This window comes from Myotis davidii, unplaced genomic scaffold (genome assembly GCF_000327345.1).
Source record: "Myotis davidii unplaced genomic scaffold, ASM32734v1 scaffold453, whole genome shotgun sequence".
NCBI classification, from domain to species: Eukaryota; Metazoa; Chordata; class Mammalia; order Chiroptera; family Vespertilionidae; genus Myotis; species Myotis davidii.
The window spans coordinates 1656770-1674665 of record NW_006285234.1 but is presented as its reverse complement, the minus strand read 5'-3'; the positions used below and the strand labels follow the sequence as shown (position 1 = coordinate 1674665).

At 39.3% G+C, this 17896-nt stretch overlaps 1 protein-coding gene across 1 annotated transcript in view; it reads right to left on the bottom strand.

Moving 5' to 3' along the window:
* The window catches only part of GLG1 (golgi glycoprotein 1), a 57096-nt gene that overhangs the window by 16891 nt on the left and 22309 nt on the right, over nt 1-17896 (bottom strand). Inside the window, exons 7-14 of the mRNA XM_006755824.2 lie at nt 17426-17497; nt 15169-15352; nt 13137-13351; nt 8789-8910; nt 7390-7491; nt 5162-5315; nt 2952-3089; nt 785-871 (exon numbers count right to left, since the gene is read on the bottom strand). Of these exons, the coding sequence (XP_006755887.1) occupies nt 785-871; nt 2952-3089; nt 5162-5315; nt 7390-7491; nt 8789-8910; nt 13137-13351; nt 15169-15352; nt 17426-17497 (1074 nt within the window). The remainder of the gene's footprint in view (nt 1-784; nt 872-2951; nt 3090-5161; nt 5316-7389; nt 7492-8788; nt 8911-13136; nt 13352-15168; nt 15353-17425; nt 17498-17896) is intronic.

Here is a 17896-nt window from a genome sequence, read left to right as displayed (position 1 = left end):
CCCCCAGAAACCAAGAGGTCACTGGTTCGATTCCCGGTCGGGGCATATGCCCGGGTTGTGAGCTTTATCTCCAGTGTGGGGCGTGCAGAAGGCAGCCAATCAATGATTCTCTCTCATCACTGATGTTTCTATCTCTCTCTCCCTCTCCCTTCCTCTCTGAAAAAAATTTCAAAAAAAGCAGTTTTCTGTTTCCCGGGTCTCTGCCCCACAAAACAATTTAAACATTTTTAGCTGCCTCCCTCCCCAGTAATAAGCTCTGAACTTTAAATAATATACCTAAGCTTATGAGGTTTAAATTTTATTTTGTCTATTTTAGTGGATTTCAGGATGGAACAGGGATAAACATATGTATTCAATCCTCCATGTTTAACTGTAAATCCCAGGATTTAATTTTATTAAACACACAAATATTAGCAAATGACCTAATTGAAAGAGCTGAAGATAACAGGAATGTTATACTCTTCTTGAATATGATTAAGAGATTTAAAATATAGCTATCTTTTCTTAGAGGGGAAAGAAAAGATTGGTCTAATCACAGTGATAAATTGAATTTATGAAGTAAACCAAAGAGCTAAACAGATAGAGAGTTTTTCTGGAGAAATGAGGAAAGGGTGAAGTTCAGGAAGCATCACAATATTCTTCGTTATAAAGCAAACAGAAAGTGAAAGGTTTCTTTTGTTTTCCAGAGAATCTGTATTCTCAAGACTCTAGAAACAGTAGGACTAAGAACAAAGGAAAGGCTGCTGACAGGGCACTTTCCTTCTAAGCGCTGCAAACTGCTTACCTCCGATTCTAGCTCGGTGAGGTTGCCGACCAGGTCTCTGCACTCTACAGCCAAGTCATCCAGATGATCCTGGAGGCATTCAAGCTCCTGCAAACAAAAAGGCAATCCCTTGGGGTTTGTCAATTACACAAATGATCAAGGGAAGCTGAGATATCAGCATCTACTTCCTTTTCAGTGGTCTTTCTTTTCTTTTTATTTTAAAACTACCTCACTGAACAGAACACTAAAGTTTTACTTATTTCCCAAATTGGGATGGTTGGAAAGATAACTACTTGATGTAACAGGGTGGTTAAGAGGGTTCAGTCATGTGAATCCTCCAGAAGGCCAAATCGAGACAACCAGCAAGAATCAATGTTCAGGTGTCCTTAGAGTCTAAAAATCTTATCAGGCCTTTATTCCATTCCATCAACACCCTGTCACTCCATTTATTTCTGTGTTTTGATTAAGATCATTGGACAATAAATTCACAGTGAATGACATGAACTATTTTAAGATTCTTTATGGGCAAAGTACGTTGAGACCCAGCATCTTCAACACAACAAAGAGCTGGAAGTTACTGCAAGTCTGGGATTCTAACTCTAGCCCACATAAGGGACCCTCTGAGGGAAAGTGCCAAACAAGTGAGCACAATAGGGCTTGGGTCTCTAAAAGCTGTCTTGTCTGGGCTTTGGAAACAGCTGGAGCTGCCTTGTAGCATCAGTCTATTACCATTTCTCTTAGAAATTTAGAGGCTGTTAAATATTAACACCAGTTCATTTTTTCAAAGCACACCAACAGCTATTTCTCAGTTAAAGGACCAAGTTTAACTTACTATTTTGCAAGAATCTCTATTTTGAAATTAGAATGGGAAGGAAGGAGAAGGGCTGTAGGAATTACACAACCCTAAAGGAAAATGCATAATACTTTTGGGAGAAAAATAAATGGCTAAGGGAAAAATCCCATTCATGGAACCATGTCCTAAGTTTAGCTTCACAATGCAGCTTTCTCAATGTTACTTTACAGGCAGTATGAAAGGAAACTGTTTCCTGGGATTCGGTATGACCATATCCCTTGTTTCATTAGACAGAGGCAGCAGAAAGCAAACAAAAAGCATTTTCTAATAATAAACTAGACAGAGCTATAGTAGGCCCAGAAAGCAAACTGCTAAAAATGACATTCCGAGGCTCAACAGATCTGTGTAAGCGGCCACTGCTTCCTAACAACGTCTAATTCCTGCCCCAGTTTAATCCCAGCGAGTGTTCTGGAGTGGTGCAAATGGACCTGGAGACCTGGCTTCACGCCTTGTTCAAGTACCAACGGGGCTTTAAACAAGGAGCTATTCCTCACTGCTTGGCTTCCCTACATTGAGATAAAAGACAAGCCACTTTCCCACTTAATTTGACAGAATGTAATAATGTACCTCTTTCCTTTTCTTTTTTTTAACTAGGCATAAAACCCTAAGGAACCATTTACAGCATGCATGTAATTCTTGGGGGCTGCTCCTTCTCTATACTTCCTTATGGAAGGCGGTTACAATATAATGAAACAAATGCCTGGCTAGGAATAGACCTGAGTTTTAGATAGGGGAGTCAATATACTTCACTGCTCTGAGCCTCAATTTCATCAATTACTCGATGGAGAAAGTCCATTCCTACGTATCCTGTAGGACTGTTGTAGGTCACGCACACCATTCATGCATACAAATATTTACATGTATTCCTCCCTCAAAAAGGCTTAATGTCGCTTGTAAAAATGAGAGGGGGGGGGTACACAAAATAAAATGAATAAAAAATGAGTCAAAAAAGAGGAAAGGAGAGGAAATTATGTTAAAGAAAGTGGGATGGAGCAAGTAGTAAGTTAGTACATAAAACGCCTACCACAAAATCTTATATATTGCTAGAGGCAGGCCATACCTTTCTTTAACTCTAGGTTTTTTAAGAGGCAACACAAAGAGGGAAAACAATCAATTACAAAGTAATATAAAAACAAACTAAATGCTTAGGGAAAGTATAGTTATTCTTGATTACAGAGACCAAACAGAAAATTTTCCCAAGGATTTCTTATAGAGAGATCATTAAGTAATATAACAAATTATGTCCATGAAGTAAAGAGAAATGGATTTTTCGGGGGTTTGTACTCTATATAACATGGTAATCATGAATATGCTGCTGCTGCTGATGTTACCTACCTGTCCGGTCTCTGTTTTCTCACTGCACCATTTGCCCAGGTCAATCAGGCACTTATCCTGGAGCGCAGGATCCAGCTTAACATCCATGGCACGCTGGTGTAGGATCCTCTGGACTTCAGCTCGGCACTCCCGTGAGAGCTACATAAGAACAAGCAAAGCATTCTAAAGGTACCAAAACCAAGACACCTGATAATGCCAGGAAACTGACAAATAACTTTATACCAGGGATCCTCAAACTACGGCCCGTGGGCCACATGCGGCCCGCCGAAAACATTTATCCGGCCCGCCGGGTGTTTTTGCCGCTGCTGCCTGTCCTGCTTAGCAGCCGACTCGTCCCGGGCCCGCAGTGCGCATGTGTGGAATGTCTGAGGGACAGTGAACTGGCCCCCTGTTTAAAAAGTTTGAGGACCTCTGCTTTATACCTTAAATCTTTTCCAGAATAATAACTAAATGTTCTAGGACAGGGGTGGGCAAACTTTTTGACTCGAGGGCCACAATGGGTTCTTAAACTGGACCGGAGGGCCGGAACAAAAGCATGGATGGAGTGTTTGTGTGAACTAATATAAATTCAAAGTTAACATCATTACATAAAAGGGTACGGGCTTTGTTTTGTTTTTTAGTTTTATTCATTTCAAACGGGCCGGATCCGGCCCGTGGGCCGTAGTTTGCCCATGGCTGTTCTAGGAGGTTTCTAAAAGCCTACCCTTTTTGGAATGAGATTATACATTGGGCCTATTCTAATATATTATATGAAACAACATCCTTTTTTCAGACTATCCTAATAAAAAGTGAACTGACTTTGTTTAGGTTACATTAGAAAGTTTCTGTTCAGCAAGATTAATTTGCTATGACTCCAAGAATGTAGAGAATGTTGGGTCTAATTCAGGAGGTTAGGAGAACTGAGTTCAAATTTACCTAAACTCAGACAAGCAGATAACAGCAGAACCAACAGTCACCACAGGTTAGAATCAGACTCTTCCAGATGAGTTAGAATTAGAAGAGGGTGAAACAGATGAAAACTAGTATTTTTGGAAAGGTTGTGAGAAAGCGGTAAAGATATTCTCTCTTCCTAAAAGGGCCATGTGCCTGGGGTGGCAGGGGAGAGATGGAGAGTAACTGCTTAATGGGCATGGGTTTCTTTTTGGGGACATGGAAATGTTTTGGAATTAGATATTGTGGTTGCACAACTTTGTCAATATACTAAATACTAAAGAGTTTTTCTCTTTAAAATGGTTCATATTATGTTAGATGAATTTCACCTCAATTTTTAAAAGAAATATATATTTTAAAAAGACAGCTTCCAACCCTTTGTTTGTAAGACAGGTACCTCCTTCTATAGTGACTACCAACATGCCAGCTCCTGTGATTAATAACAAGCTCATCATATGAAGAAAAAGGTAACAACAATTCCCATATTTTCTTACACAGCAGTATAAAAGCTGGGTTAAGACTGCAGTTAAGTGAAGTACAACCTTTCTTTCTACCTGGGTCCCCTCATTCTGAATCCTGCACTTAGTCAGACTTCTGCATTAAGCCCAGAAGGGGTATTTGTTAACATGCATGTGAAATAATACCATCTCTATTTCCTGTAACAAATGCAGGACTGAAATGCAATCAGTACCTCAGATGGCTTTAAAAGGTCATCTGGGAGAGCAAGCAGCATGTCAAGTGGCACCAGAAGGCAGTAAACGTTGCCCAAGAGCCAAACCCACACAAATACCCCAACAAGAGGTGGCATCCAGGGTAGACAAATACCAGGAGCCTGAGCTATGGCAGTTTCTGCTCCACACAACCAGTGTGCTAGGAGAGAGGCCTATTAATATAGACGATATGTGTTCTCATGCCAAGAGCAGGAGACGAAAAACAATTTGTATCTTGGCTAAGAGCTTCTAATGGATCTTTAAAGCTAAATAATGTTGGGGGCAGCAGAACTTAAGTGTGTATTTGTGATTTAGATTTTGGTAATCTAAAGAAAAAACTGGAAATATCCTGACTCACTTTGTTAAAAACATAAAATCAGGCAGAAAGAAGCTGGTAGGACACTGTGTGCACTCACTGAATGAAGAAATTTTTGGTAGTGTAGCAACCCTTCCCCCCAGATACACGAATAACGAAGTTTTCCTAGGATGCCAGAAATCAGAACAACAAATAGCAAACTAATTAAAAAACAAATGACAAGAAGAAGAAATGAAGTCAATAGTGAAGCATACCCTCCTGCCCTGCTCCTCCGTGCGGTAGGCATGTCTGTACAGGCAAGAGAACACAGCTCCAGGAGGCATAAACTCACTGGTTTCATTCCAGCCGTGGGTGTGGCAGAGACGAGATGCATCGCCCTGGCACTTGCGGTATAAGACAGGGTCCAGTCTGTAGAGTTAAGAGTTAAAAGATAACCACTCTTACTATACCCTTCCTTCCAGCACATGCTAAGGCTCTTACAATGTGCTTGTATGTGCATTAATAATCACTTCCAGCCCTGGCCGGGTGGCTCAGTTGGTTGGAGCGTTGCCCCATACACTGCAAGGTTGCAGGTCTGATCTTGGTCGGGGTGCATATGGGAGGCAACTGATCAATGTCTCTCTCTCTTCTTCCCTCTCTAAAATTAATAAAAACATATCTTCGGGCAAGGATTAAAAAAATAACAATTTTAATAATCATCTCCAGGGTAGCGGAAACAGCAGGTAAGCAAAGGTATATTCTTGAATTTGTTCTTTGTGAAAACACAGTGGTCAATGGGCAGAAGTTTGTTAACCTTGGTACAGAAGATTTAAGTTCTACCTCAAAGAGGTTATCTTGGCTATGAAAGGCACACAACATTTCAGTAACAGACTCAGCACTAGCGTGCCCTGGCTAAAATGAGAAAATAAGGATTGTAGCTGTCAGCAGGCAACCCACAACTTCTTACTCAATACTTTTTTCTAAGCGTACATGAAGTTCAATCCTACCTGACATACTAGATTTGGTAAGAGCAGGAAATGGTAAGATAAACAGAATCTCTCATTCAACTTCCTTTCTAGTAAAACTGTTCCTCTTCTATTCCCTATGCAAGGTAAGACCATTAAAATTTAGTTTACCTGAATATGCTTATCAATTAAAAAAACTTGACATTTAACTTGGACTCTGGAGACAGCGCATTAGGCAATGAGCCTGCTGCTTCTCCGACTGAGATCAATGAATGCTTAATTCTGTCCACGTCATAAAGTCAATTTTGAGGGAGTGCTACTTAGTGAAAGGAAAAAGGCTAATAATATTTAATGAGCAGCTTTTATGACTATGAAGCATCTTTTGATCATGGCTGAAGGAATTACAAAAGAGGAAAAAATATGATTTTGTTAAGGTAGTAAACTCAGTCAACTCTGCTCTTTCAGTTTAGATGGCCTGAGTAAGCACAAGGAAATTCCCACCCAGCTTTCTGTAGTATTTTCCAGAGCAAATTTCAGGAAACAGAAACAAAAACACATTGAATTTTCAAAGAGTCTTCTAGTAAAGCATGTGGGTAAAGCATCCATTAACCCCCAGAAAAAGTTAATGACCAAAGCACAGTGGCTTAAACAGCTGGGTCAGGGAGCAGCTGAACGTGGGAGCAGAAGCAGCCTGATCCTACTGGCTGCTCTGGAGGTGGGAAGGGAGAATAAGACCTGGAGGGAGGAGGGAATTGCAGCCAATAAATTACAGTGGTTCTGACGGTAATGGATCCTGCTTCTATCTCATCTCTTCCCCCTATTTTTTGGCTAACAGGATCAGAAGAGAATCAAGTTGTTACTTATTGATAAGAGCCTCTTAAGATAGAAGAAATTCAATAACTTTGAATAGTTAAAGAAATAAAAGCAAATTCCCATACCCCGTACAAATCAATAAAAATAAAAATGTTACTATTGTCTACTTAGAAACATATCTGAAGATACTATTGCTGCCCCAAAGGTGCCCAAGTTCTCTCTGGATAGATGATGTCTGTAGTATCAGAAACATTTGATCCTGACTTCCCAAGTGGCAGTGAAGCCCAGTCAGTGTAGCTCAGTGGTTGAGTGTCGACCTCTGAACCAGGAGGTCATGGTATGATTCCTGATCAGGGCACAGGCTCAATCCCATGTGGGGCCTGCAGGAGGCAGCCGATCAATGATTTTCTCTCATCATTGATGTTTCTATCTCTCTCTCCCTCTCCCTTCCTCTCTGAAATCAATAAAAATGTATTAAAAAAACGAAACACAAAGTAGCAGTGAATGGGGACACTAAGGGACAAACTGCAGGGGCTGCCTCTGTTTTTAGATACTGTTCTGAAAGTAAGAAAGAGGTTTTTTGGGGATTAAAGTTGTTGGCTATCCCAGAAATTAACAAAAACAAATTCCTATTGATTATTAAAAAAAAAAAAAATACAAGGGATATTGACTACACAGGAGAACAGGCTGAGATTTTACACTTACACTGGTTTCAAAATACTCACTTCCAATCTCGGGAGATAAAATACTGTAGCTCTAACAGACGGTGTTCACAGTCTTCTACCATTTTCTCTGTGTATAAATGTTCCATCAGGCACGAGAGGATCCTGGGCATAAAACAGGGGTGAAATTGCAACATGAGACAGAAGAGTTCTGACAATATGTGCAGAATTCTCACATTAGTATTCCCTTGGTCTAGAAAAAGCCATTCTGCCATTTCCTAGGGCAATCAGGCACTTACTCGCCCTGACAGAGATTAAGCCTTCTATCAGCTTGAGTCACTTAGCACTTAGGACTCGGCCTGCACAAGATCCGTGCGTAGCTGCTTTATTTTTAACTGTTGATTATAAACATTTTCCAACACGCACACCTTTCCTTTGCATAGCTTTATCTTCCTACGGCCCAGGTTGTTTTAACTGTCCTCCCTTGCTGATATTTTGAAGCAAATCATTCCATTGTAAGTACGTTAACATGTTGCTCTATAATGAGAATGTAATAGCATTACCTACCAAAATAAATTAATTTTTAAAAATTTCCAATTATTTCATTCCTTTTTACATGTTCATTCAAATCAGGACCCAGAAAAGGTCCACACATTGGATTTAATTGATAGTATCTTAAATCTATTTTAATCTGCAGCAGGTTACTTCTTCCTCCCTCTCCCTTGCCCCCTGTATAGTTAATGCAATTATTTTTATATTGGTAAATATGCTTAATTAGTCTTAAGTGTGTTTGTCTATCTTCTCCAACCACACAAAAACCTTTATGGAAGATTATCTCGTTTTAATCCCCTCCCACAGCACGCCCAGCAGGAGTGCATGCACAGCAGGACAATGACAACAGGTCTGCGTTCATTTTACTGTTGGGAATTGCCCGTTGGAGGGTATAAAGATTTTTTAAGAATGGGAAACCTGTTCTTACTTGCAACCTGCTTTTAGGAGCTCTTTGCATATCATATGGAAGAAAACGAATGCATGTGATTTAAATATTTCATTATAGAATTTTACAGCTTTCCTAGGTCTTGTATACAACCTCAGAGTTCATTTTGCCCATGATTCCCCTATCCAACCACCACATTTCGTTTTATATTTCAATGAAAATTAATTACTCTCTGATGGTGATCAAGTAGCCAATATACAAACAGGATGAAAAGTATAGTGACCTAAGGTACAGGCCCACCTATGCTCAGTTACTGTCAACAGTATCATCACAATGCTGGGTTTAGGGGCCTCCACATCACGGACAAGGCAGAGCGGACGTCTTAATTCCCATACTAGTTTTAACAAAGGTTGGTATGTGTTGCTGTTTAACAAAATTCCAGTTATGATGTTGAGGGAATGTTCCCTGTGCTACACTGCCAAATAAAATACAATATGGACAAATACCACAAACCACATAACCTACATTGGGTCTCCTGATCGTATGTGTTTGCAGGCGGTCTGTATTACAGATTCACAAGCTTCATTCAAAGCTCTATCAATGCGGTAATCTGCACCAGGGTCAGTCTCCTGAATCAGTGTTTGAAGCTGGATTAAAAAAAAAAAAAAAGAAGAAGAAGAAGGAAGAAAGTAAGTCACTTACACATCAGGGAAGAGCAATGCTACCGCTTCATACAATCAGTTACGAAGCCTGGCACATCACAAGGTACTACAAGTGTCACTGGCCAAGTAAAAGAGCTCTTGCCCAATCCTTTCCAACTGGTTTCTCTACCTCGTTGATCAAGTTTTCCTGTTTAAGCTATTGTGAGGATTACTTGCCTACCAGTCTGAATCATCAATGGACATTTGCAAAACCAAAGGTCTTTACAATATAAAGGCTACCCTTTCCCTTATATCTGCCTATGTAGTAATCAGAGACTAAATCTGACACTTAGAGGCCAAGCAAGAATTGAGTGAAGGGTAAATAATTTCCAGTTAGAAACCTACTTTGGCCCCAAGAATCTAAAATTTAAATTTTGCTGCAAAGACACTGGCATTACAACAAGCATACTCTGCTTTATTAAAGATAGATGTGAGATTTCATTTAGCTTGCAAGAAATATTCATTAAAAAAAAAGAATATAATACTTATGATCTCTTGTTTTTCCTCAACTCTCATTTATATAACAAAGGGGTAATCCAGAGCTAATAAGTATACAGAAAAATATTTGTCATTATGCAACTGAAAATGAGAGTATAGTCTTTAACATTTACTTTTGCTTGGTCCATGCTTTATCATGAAATAAATCAAAAGTATGAGATGTGCCCTAGATTTTCCCCCTCTCTTTGAGGAAAAAGCAATTGGGGTACAGAAGAAACAGTTCTAAATTAAGGAACAGAGACCTGAGTTCTATTAATAGCTCTGGCTCTGCCAGATATTAGTGTTGAGAACGTGGGCACATTGATTAACCTTTAAGTTTCGGTTTATTTAACTGCAGAGGATTATAAGAATATATAGAAGGTTATATAAACTGCAAGCATTTGACAGGTATAAAAGCATTATTACTACAGATGGGTAGCAGATGGTGTTTTGGGGTGGGAATCTTGAACAACAGAGAGCACATCTGAAAACTATAATCCTGGTTTGGGTTCCTTTTTTCCAAGTTAAAGACCTGGAGCCCTTTTTGTGTCACAGATTTAGCCTTTCTCTGTAGGAGCTTTCTCTGATCCCCATACATTTGACCTATAATAATACCACAGGGGCTCTAGGAAAGTACTAACCCCATCACATATTGATCAGAACACAGAACAAAAGGAAATGAACAAAGAAAACCCCATCCTATCTATTCTAAAATAAGTCAATACTCAAGATGAGCAATATATGAAAGATTTCCAGTATTCTGGGATGAAAGTTATTTATACCAATTCTTGGTTGGCAATTTAGAAAAGCTACAAAATGCTGTGGGTAGTTGGTAGGAAGATTACTGTCAAAGGATTACTGATTTTAGTAATGACATTTATTGACAAAGAACAAATATTTTTATCTTTTTCTGAGGGAAATTATAAGCATCATGGGAGTCTGAAAGTCTCTGCAAGAACTGTATTAAATATCTATGATTCATGACTGACAGACAAACCTGGAGAATTCACAATGAATGCACCAGATTGCAGCTACTAAAAGGAGGCAATGAATGCCCTACAGACTCTAGTAGGCTAAGGACTCAAGAGATCACTGCACTCTGGAATCCAGTGACAACAGTGTGGGAAATTAACGCTAAGAATGTAAATTTCTACATGATTATACATCTACTGCAGCACCTGACTGCTTAGGAAAAACCTGTGGAAGTGCTTCTGGGAAATGATTAGTCTAGAGAACAGACTGGACAGTCACCTTTGGCCTGGGAGAGACTGGGCCCAGACTCACTCAGCCATAACCACAGAGAGTTTAGTAAGCTCATGATTATGGTGCATTTGGCAAAGTATGTACTCATTAAGGTAACACTTGCTTTTATGCTTCACAGTTTACTGTTTGTTAAGAGATCACTAAATCAAAGCACAGCCAAGCAAAGAATAGGGAAAATCAATGGTTAACCACAGACAGGTATAAAAGTCTACTGTATCAGGGAAGAAAACTTTGAAAAAGAAAGAAACCCATCCAAAATATATTATTTCAAAGCATTCCTCCCTATGACTGAGGATGGATAATGTGGTGGAAAACGAAGAAAAAATTATTCCTTTTCCTTCAATTCCTAAAAACCACGAGTCCATAAAAACCCAAATAAAGTGTTTGTTTCCCACTTGGCTAAACTTAATGTGGGCAAAGCCACATAACTCACTATTTAAGGCTTGAGCGCTGGGTTGGGAAAGCACTTTTATTCTGGGCACGAGGACGAGGCAGGCGTGCTTATTTATCCTTCAGGTGTTGAGTCACTCGCTAGCTCTTTCATCAAGCTAAATTTCAGAAATCCCTGGAGGTTAGCTAGATGCTTCGAAATAAAGTCTAACCAATCTGTTTTATTTTCTCTGTATACCTTAGTACAAGTATAGCCTCAGTAAAGAATATATAGGTTTATTCCTAACCACCCCTTCCCCTTCCCATGCAGCATTAAGGATAAAATGCAAATATAGGGTATCTTGATCAATTCCTGGTCTGGGAGGTTTCTTTCCTCGGACAATCACCAGCAAGGACTGCTTCTGAGGAGTTATATCCAGAAGCTAGCGTTCAGTCTCGCTAGGCTTGGTATTTTTGGGGAAGAGACTACATTTGTCTACTTTTCCCACCATGGGAGGTATAATTACAGTCTATTCTGGGTCATGGTAATAGGAGCTAAGGTAAAATTTTATTCCAAATCAAAATTCTATGGAAATTTGGTGTTTTGGACTAAAAATTGTGATTTTTTAATGATTAGCAGAAAAATACAATATTCAATTTTTAATGAAAATGCAAACAGAAAAATAAACGACTAATGAATTATGGTTTTTTAAAGTTTCTCTGAGGACAAAGCCTCAACTTTCCAATTTAATGAAATAGAAACAGAGGCATTGTATTTATAATATTTTAAACTTTATTATTATTTTTTAAACTTTTATTCATTTTAGAAAGAGAGAGAAACATCAATTTGTTGTCCCACTTATTTATGCATTCATTGGTTGATTCTTATATGTGCCCTATCCAGGAATCAGATCCACATCCTGGGCATATTGGGAAGACGCTCTAACTGAACTATTGGCTAGGGCTTAACTTTGCATTATGTACTGGAATTCTAGTTATTAACTGCTTATGAATCCTACACAAGAATAACTTTATCTCCTCAAGCCAAGTATGCTAATTTTTTCTAACTGTCTGTACAGAACTGATTGTAGAGTTTGGAGGTAGAAAAGAAAGGCCTTCCACGTACAGTTACCCTAGGCCAGTGGTTGGCAAACTCATTAGTCAACAGAGCCAAATACCAACAGTACAACGATTGAAATTTCTTTTGAGAGCCAAATTTTTTAAACTTAAACTATATAGGTAGGTACATTGTTATTAACTTAATTAGGGTACTCCTAAGGCTTAGGAAGAGCCACACTCAAGGGGCCAAAGAGCCGCATGTGACTTGCGAGCCACAGTTTGCCGACCACGGCCCTAGTCTAACAAGAAAAGGTATAATTTGAAAACAACATGCTTTCTTGATCCTTCAGGCCTGGAATTCATGACCTGCATCAGCAATAAAAAGAAACAGAAAATTCCAATTCATTTCAGATCTCTTTCAGCCTCAACTCAATTAAACCCACTGAGACAGGAAAATTCTCTTTTGGTGGAGGACCTTTGCTGAGGTACTAGAAGTTGGTTTGCCTTGATTATGAGTTTAGTCAATCCAATCTAGCAAGTAACCTTAAAAAAATTCTAGCAAACAATGCATTTTATCTATTTCTTTAAGTATGTAGCTCTTTTTATTGATTACTAGAGGCCCGATGCACGAAATTTGTGCAAGAGTAGGCCTTCCTTCCCCTGGCTGCCGGTACTGGCTTCCCTCCAGGACCTGGGATCCAAGCCTCCCTTTGGCCACCAGCAGGCACCTGGGACCCGGGCTTCCCTCACAGCCCTGGCTTCATCCGGAAAGATGTCTGGTCTAATAAGCATATTATGCTTTTATTATTATAGATGAGCTCAAACTTCTGCTCTGCAGCAAAATCCACATTCTTACAATGAAATGCCCGAAGAAACAATATTCCACGTCTGATACTCACTGTGATATCATAAATGATCCAGATACAGTTGGGACAGTGTCAGGAAGAGGCTCTTCAGCTGATAAAATGTGACATTCAAAATGGCAGTAGAAAAATTTTCCTTACCGCCTGCTGGCAGTTAATTCCAAGGTTCCCTTTCTCCCCTCGAACTACTTTCATCAGACAATGCAGGGTTCGGCCTTTTCGGTGTAATCCAGAGCAGTGGTGTTCAATCTCCCCCCGACAGCTCAGGATGATCTCAGGGCTCAAAGAAAAGTCTTCCATCAACATGCGTCGGTAATCCAACATCTCCCCCTGGCACTCACTGCTCACTTGTCGCCCTAAGTTAGGGTTTAAGCCATAACATTATGGTGAGCATTAGGATCCGGTATCACCTCATATGAAAAGTACACATTTCCCCCCGAATAAACCAGTCACATTATTATCTAAACTGAAAAGCTTAGAATTTAGCAAAAACTTTATCAGCATAAAATGAGTTTAAGACTCCAGAGACTAGGGTTTATCCTCTCAGTGTTCTGCATTATACAGATTTTATACTACTAAACTAATCATGCAAATGTTTTACCAATGAAAATTTAGTGTTTTAAAACACAGCTTTATTGACGTACAGTTGACATGTAAGAAACTATACTTTCAAAGTATACAACTGGGTAAGGGCCACAATGGGTTCTTAAACTGGACCGGAGGACCAGAACAAAAGCATGGATGGAGTGTTTGTGTGAACTAATATAAATTCAAAGTAAATATCATTACATAAAAGGGTACGGTCTTTTTTTTTTTTTAGTTTTTTTCATTTCTGATGGACCAGATCTGGCCCGCAGGCCGCAGTTTGCCCACGGCTGGCCTAGAACAATCTCTATTGGCCCACAGTAAAAGCTTGTGGAAAGACTACCATTTAAATATTCACGATAGCTTCCCACCTTCCTTCAGCTATAAATGCCAACTGGGAAAATTTAGTGTTTTAAAACACAGCTTTATTGACGTACAGTTGACATGTAAGAAACTATACTTTCAAAGTATACAACTGGGTAAGTTTCATATACATATACATTGGTGAAACCATCACCACAATTAAGATACTGATCACCCTTATCAACTCCAAAAGTTTCCCTATGCTCTCTTGTAATCCCTCCCTTCCTTTCCTATCCACACCCCCAACCTCAACCCCAGTCAACCATTGACTTGCTTTCTGTGACTATAGATTAGTTTAATAGTTTGTAATTTTTAGAAGTCTATATAAATAGAATCATAACATATGGACTCTTTTTTGTTTGACTTCTACTCGGCATAACTATTTTAAGACTTATCCATGTATTGACAATTCATTCCTTTTTATTGCTAAGTAATACTATTCCATAATGTAGACATGCTACAATTTGTTTATCCCTTTCAACTACTGATGAACATTTGGGTTATTTCCAGTTCGGGGCTATTACTGGTACATATAGAGCTATTATTAGTATTCAGGTGTAAGAGTTTACATGGACATTTGCTTTCATATGTCCAGGTCATATGGGAGATGTATGTTTAACTTCTTAAGAAACTGGCAAACTATTTTCCCAAGTGGTTGTACCACTTTAAATTCTCATCAGCAATGTACAATAGTTCCAGTTTTTCCATATTCTTGTCAACATTTAATATGATCAGTCTTTTTTTAGCAATCTGTATAACTTCTCTGAATTATCTGTTCATATCCTCTGGCCATTTATTTACTGAGTCTTTTTTGTGTTTCTTGTCAATTTGCAGTTTAAGGACAGTAACGCTCTCTTTTTCAAATACCAAAATTAGATTACATTATGCATACTGTTTTATAATATGCCTTTACTAGTCAATAATCTCTACTTTTCATTTTAGGATTCACCTAATATACAGATCATAATCAATATTCCCCAGCTGTCTCCAAAATGCCCTTTGTTTGGTATTCAGTCCAAGACCATGCATTGCTTTTAGTTGCTATTTCATTGCTTTCAAACATCCAGATATGAAAAAAAATTTACCAACAAGTTCTGAGTTTTCTTAAATAACAAGGTACAGATGTACTCAAAAGAGCAAATATAGGCGAAAAATAACAGTACATGAAGCTTTAAAATGTAAATCCAAAAAGGAATTAAAAGGATAAAAAGAAATAAACTCTCACCTCTATGCACAGCTGACTCCAGACACATCAGAAGGTAGGAGAGCCTGGCTTCCCGGGACCGGGGAAGGTTCTCCACATTGCACCGGTATTTTTTTAAGTCACTCTTACAGGATTTGGCCAATGAATAACTGACCTTATAATCTTGGGCAATCAGCTTCTGGCGGGTTGTTAGTGCTTCTCGACACTGAGTAAAGAAGGCAGCGAAAGAGTTGTAAGACTGCTCAGGTGGTTCAGCTATTCCCATGTACCTCTCATGGCCAAGAACATGTCAACAACCGCCGTTGTTACCAAGATGCCTCTTTTAAGCTTGGTTAAAATTTAACACAGGCATGCTAAACTAGCGTGACAAGAGGCAAAGGTAAATGGGTGGGGACCCCTAGAACTGCTGATGGTTGCTGCAATAGCTGTCCTAAACACATACATATTTGGTAGATTCTAGTACAAGATCTTGACAAAGTATTCTTTTCCTATTTAACAATATTCCTAAAATAAATTTCACCAGAATCAAAGTAGAAACTAACACAATACTTTGGAAGTTCCATTCTATACTTTTTAAATATAATTACTCAATAATAAAGAAACTGAAAATGAAAAACATTTCTTCAGCTGCACAGAAAAGAAAATGACAGAATTAAAAAAACAACAAAAGTAATTACTTTTAAAGGGAATAAAATTTTTTTTTGCATTCATCCAGGAACAGAATACTAAGAGTAATGAAAATGCTTAATGAAACATCTGCTGAAAAATTAAATAGCTAATTACCTATGAGGCACACTGGTTTGGTTAGCCTAAACTTCCTGAGTATGTAAGACTGACTTCGGTGTAATTCTGATATAAAATTCTCCATTTTGCCCTGGCTGGTGGGGCTCAGTTGGTTGGGCATTGCCCCATGCACCAGAGGGTTGCTGGTTCAATTCCCAGTCAGGGCACATGCCTAAGTTTTGGGCTCAATCCCCAGTAGGGAGGGTGCAGGAAGCAGCCAATTGAACTTTTGTTCTCACATCAATGTTTCTCCCTCTCCCTTTCTCACTCTCTAAAAAAATCACTAAAAAAAATCTTTAAATTTTTTTTCCAATTTTACTCCCCAAACTGATTCCAAATTGGCTTCCAAATGTCCAGATATCACAAGTAGCGCTTCATTTTCTTGGCTTAAGCAAAATATGCTTTGGTTCCCTACTAAAAGCCAGTGTCTCGCCTCTGAAAAGGGTTAGCTTTACTAGTCATTTATTTTGATATCAGTTTATAAGAATATTATTTGAGATGATTTGAGAAAGCTTTTAAGAAATGAGTAAGTCCTAGTAGTTTGGCTCAATGGACAGAGTGTCTGCCTGCAGACTGAAGGGTCCTGGGATTGATTCCGGTCAAGGGTACATGCCCAAATTATGGGCTCGATCCCCAGTAAGGGGCGTGCAGGAAGCAGCCAATCAATGATTCTCCCTCATCATTGATGTTTTTCTCTCTCTCTCTCTCTCTCTGTCTCTCTCTCTCTCTCTCTCTCCCCCTCCTCACCCTTCCTCTCTGAAATCAATAAAAAATACCCTATATAATAAAAGCATAATATACAAATTGACCAAACGGCTTAACAGTGGAATGACCATCAGGGACCATGCTATGACACCAACTGGTACCAGGCCAGCCAAGGCGGGTGCAATGCAATTGGTCGGGGGCCTGGCCATTGCCCCATGATTATCCCACAGAGGGAGGCCCAGGTCCCAGGTGCTGGAGGGAAGCCGGTGCCAGCAGCCAGGGGAAGGAAGGCCTACTCTTGCACGAATTTTGTGCATCAGGCCTCTAGCGTGTGTATGTATGTATGTATGTGCATATCTACACTAATAAAAGAGAAAAATGCAAATTGACCACCCCTCTGCGATGGTGGTTAATTTGCATACATAGGCAGTGGAGCGAAGACTGAAGACAGCATAGAAGGAAGCGAAGCGCTGCAGAAGGGAGCGAAGCAGTGGAGATGAGAGGGAGCAAGATGGTGGAGACGGGAGGGAGCCGAGGCGGCGGATACGGGAGGGAGCGAAGCAGCAGAGAAGGGAGGGAGCGATGCAGCGAAGATGGGAGGGAACGAGGCAGCAGAGAAGGACTTCGTTCCCTTCTCTGCTTCGCTCTGGCCTCAGGAAGCCCTATTCTTGCAGTAATAGGCCCGAGGAAGCCCGATTCTTGCAGGAATCTGCCTCCAATGGGCCTCTAGTATATATTTATATATATAAGAAATGAATAAAATATTGGTCTGTTTTAAAGTAATACTTACCTTTTCACTCATGGATTCTTCAAATTTATGGTTGAAGAGGCACTTATATACTCTGCCTTCACCAGCTTGTGTCTACAAGGTGAAACATACCCATTGTTATGATTATTAGGTAGCTATGCTAGACAGTATCCATAATCCTATATAGAATTTTCTGTTAAATTAATATAATGTGAGTACATTTGAACAAATGGCTCCACTATTTATAAAATTTAGTAGCCTTTAAAAGAAAATAGTGCCTCCAGTAAAGATAAAAATTTGTTTTCTAGATGTCTTGACTATTGTCATTTAGTCCCAGATATACTGTTAATTAGGGAATCAAGAGAAGTGGCACTGAGCCTTCCTTTTTACAACATAAAACTTATAATTAATGGCTTTGACAGTGAAAGCTGTTATATCAAAACAGCAGGCAGAGTGGGAATGTACACAAGTCATGCTCAGTTCTTTGATGTAAAGATGGAGATTCTTCTATTT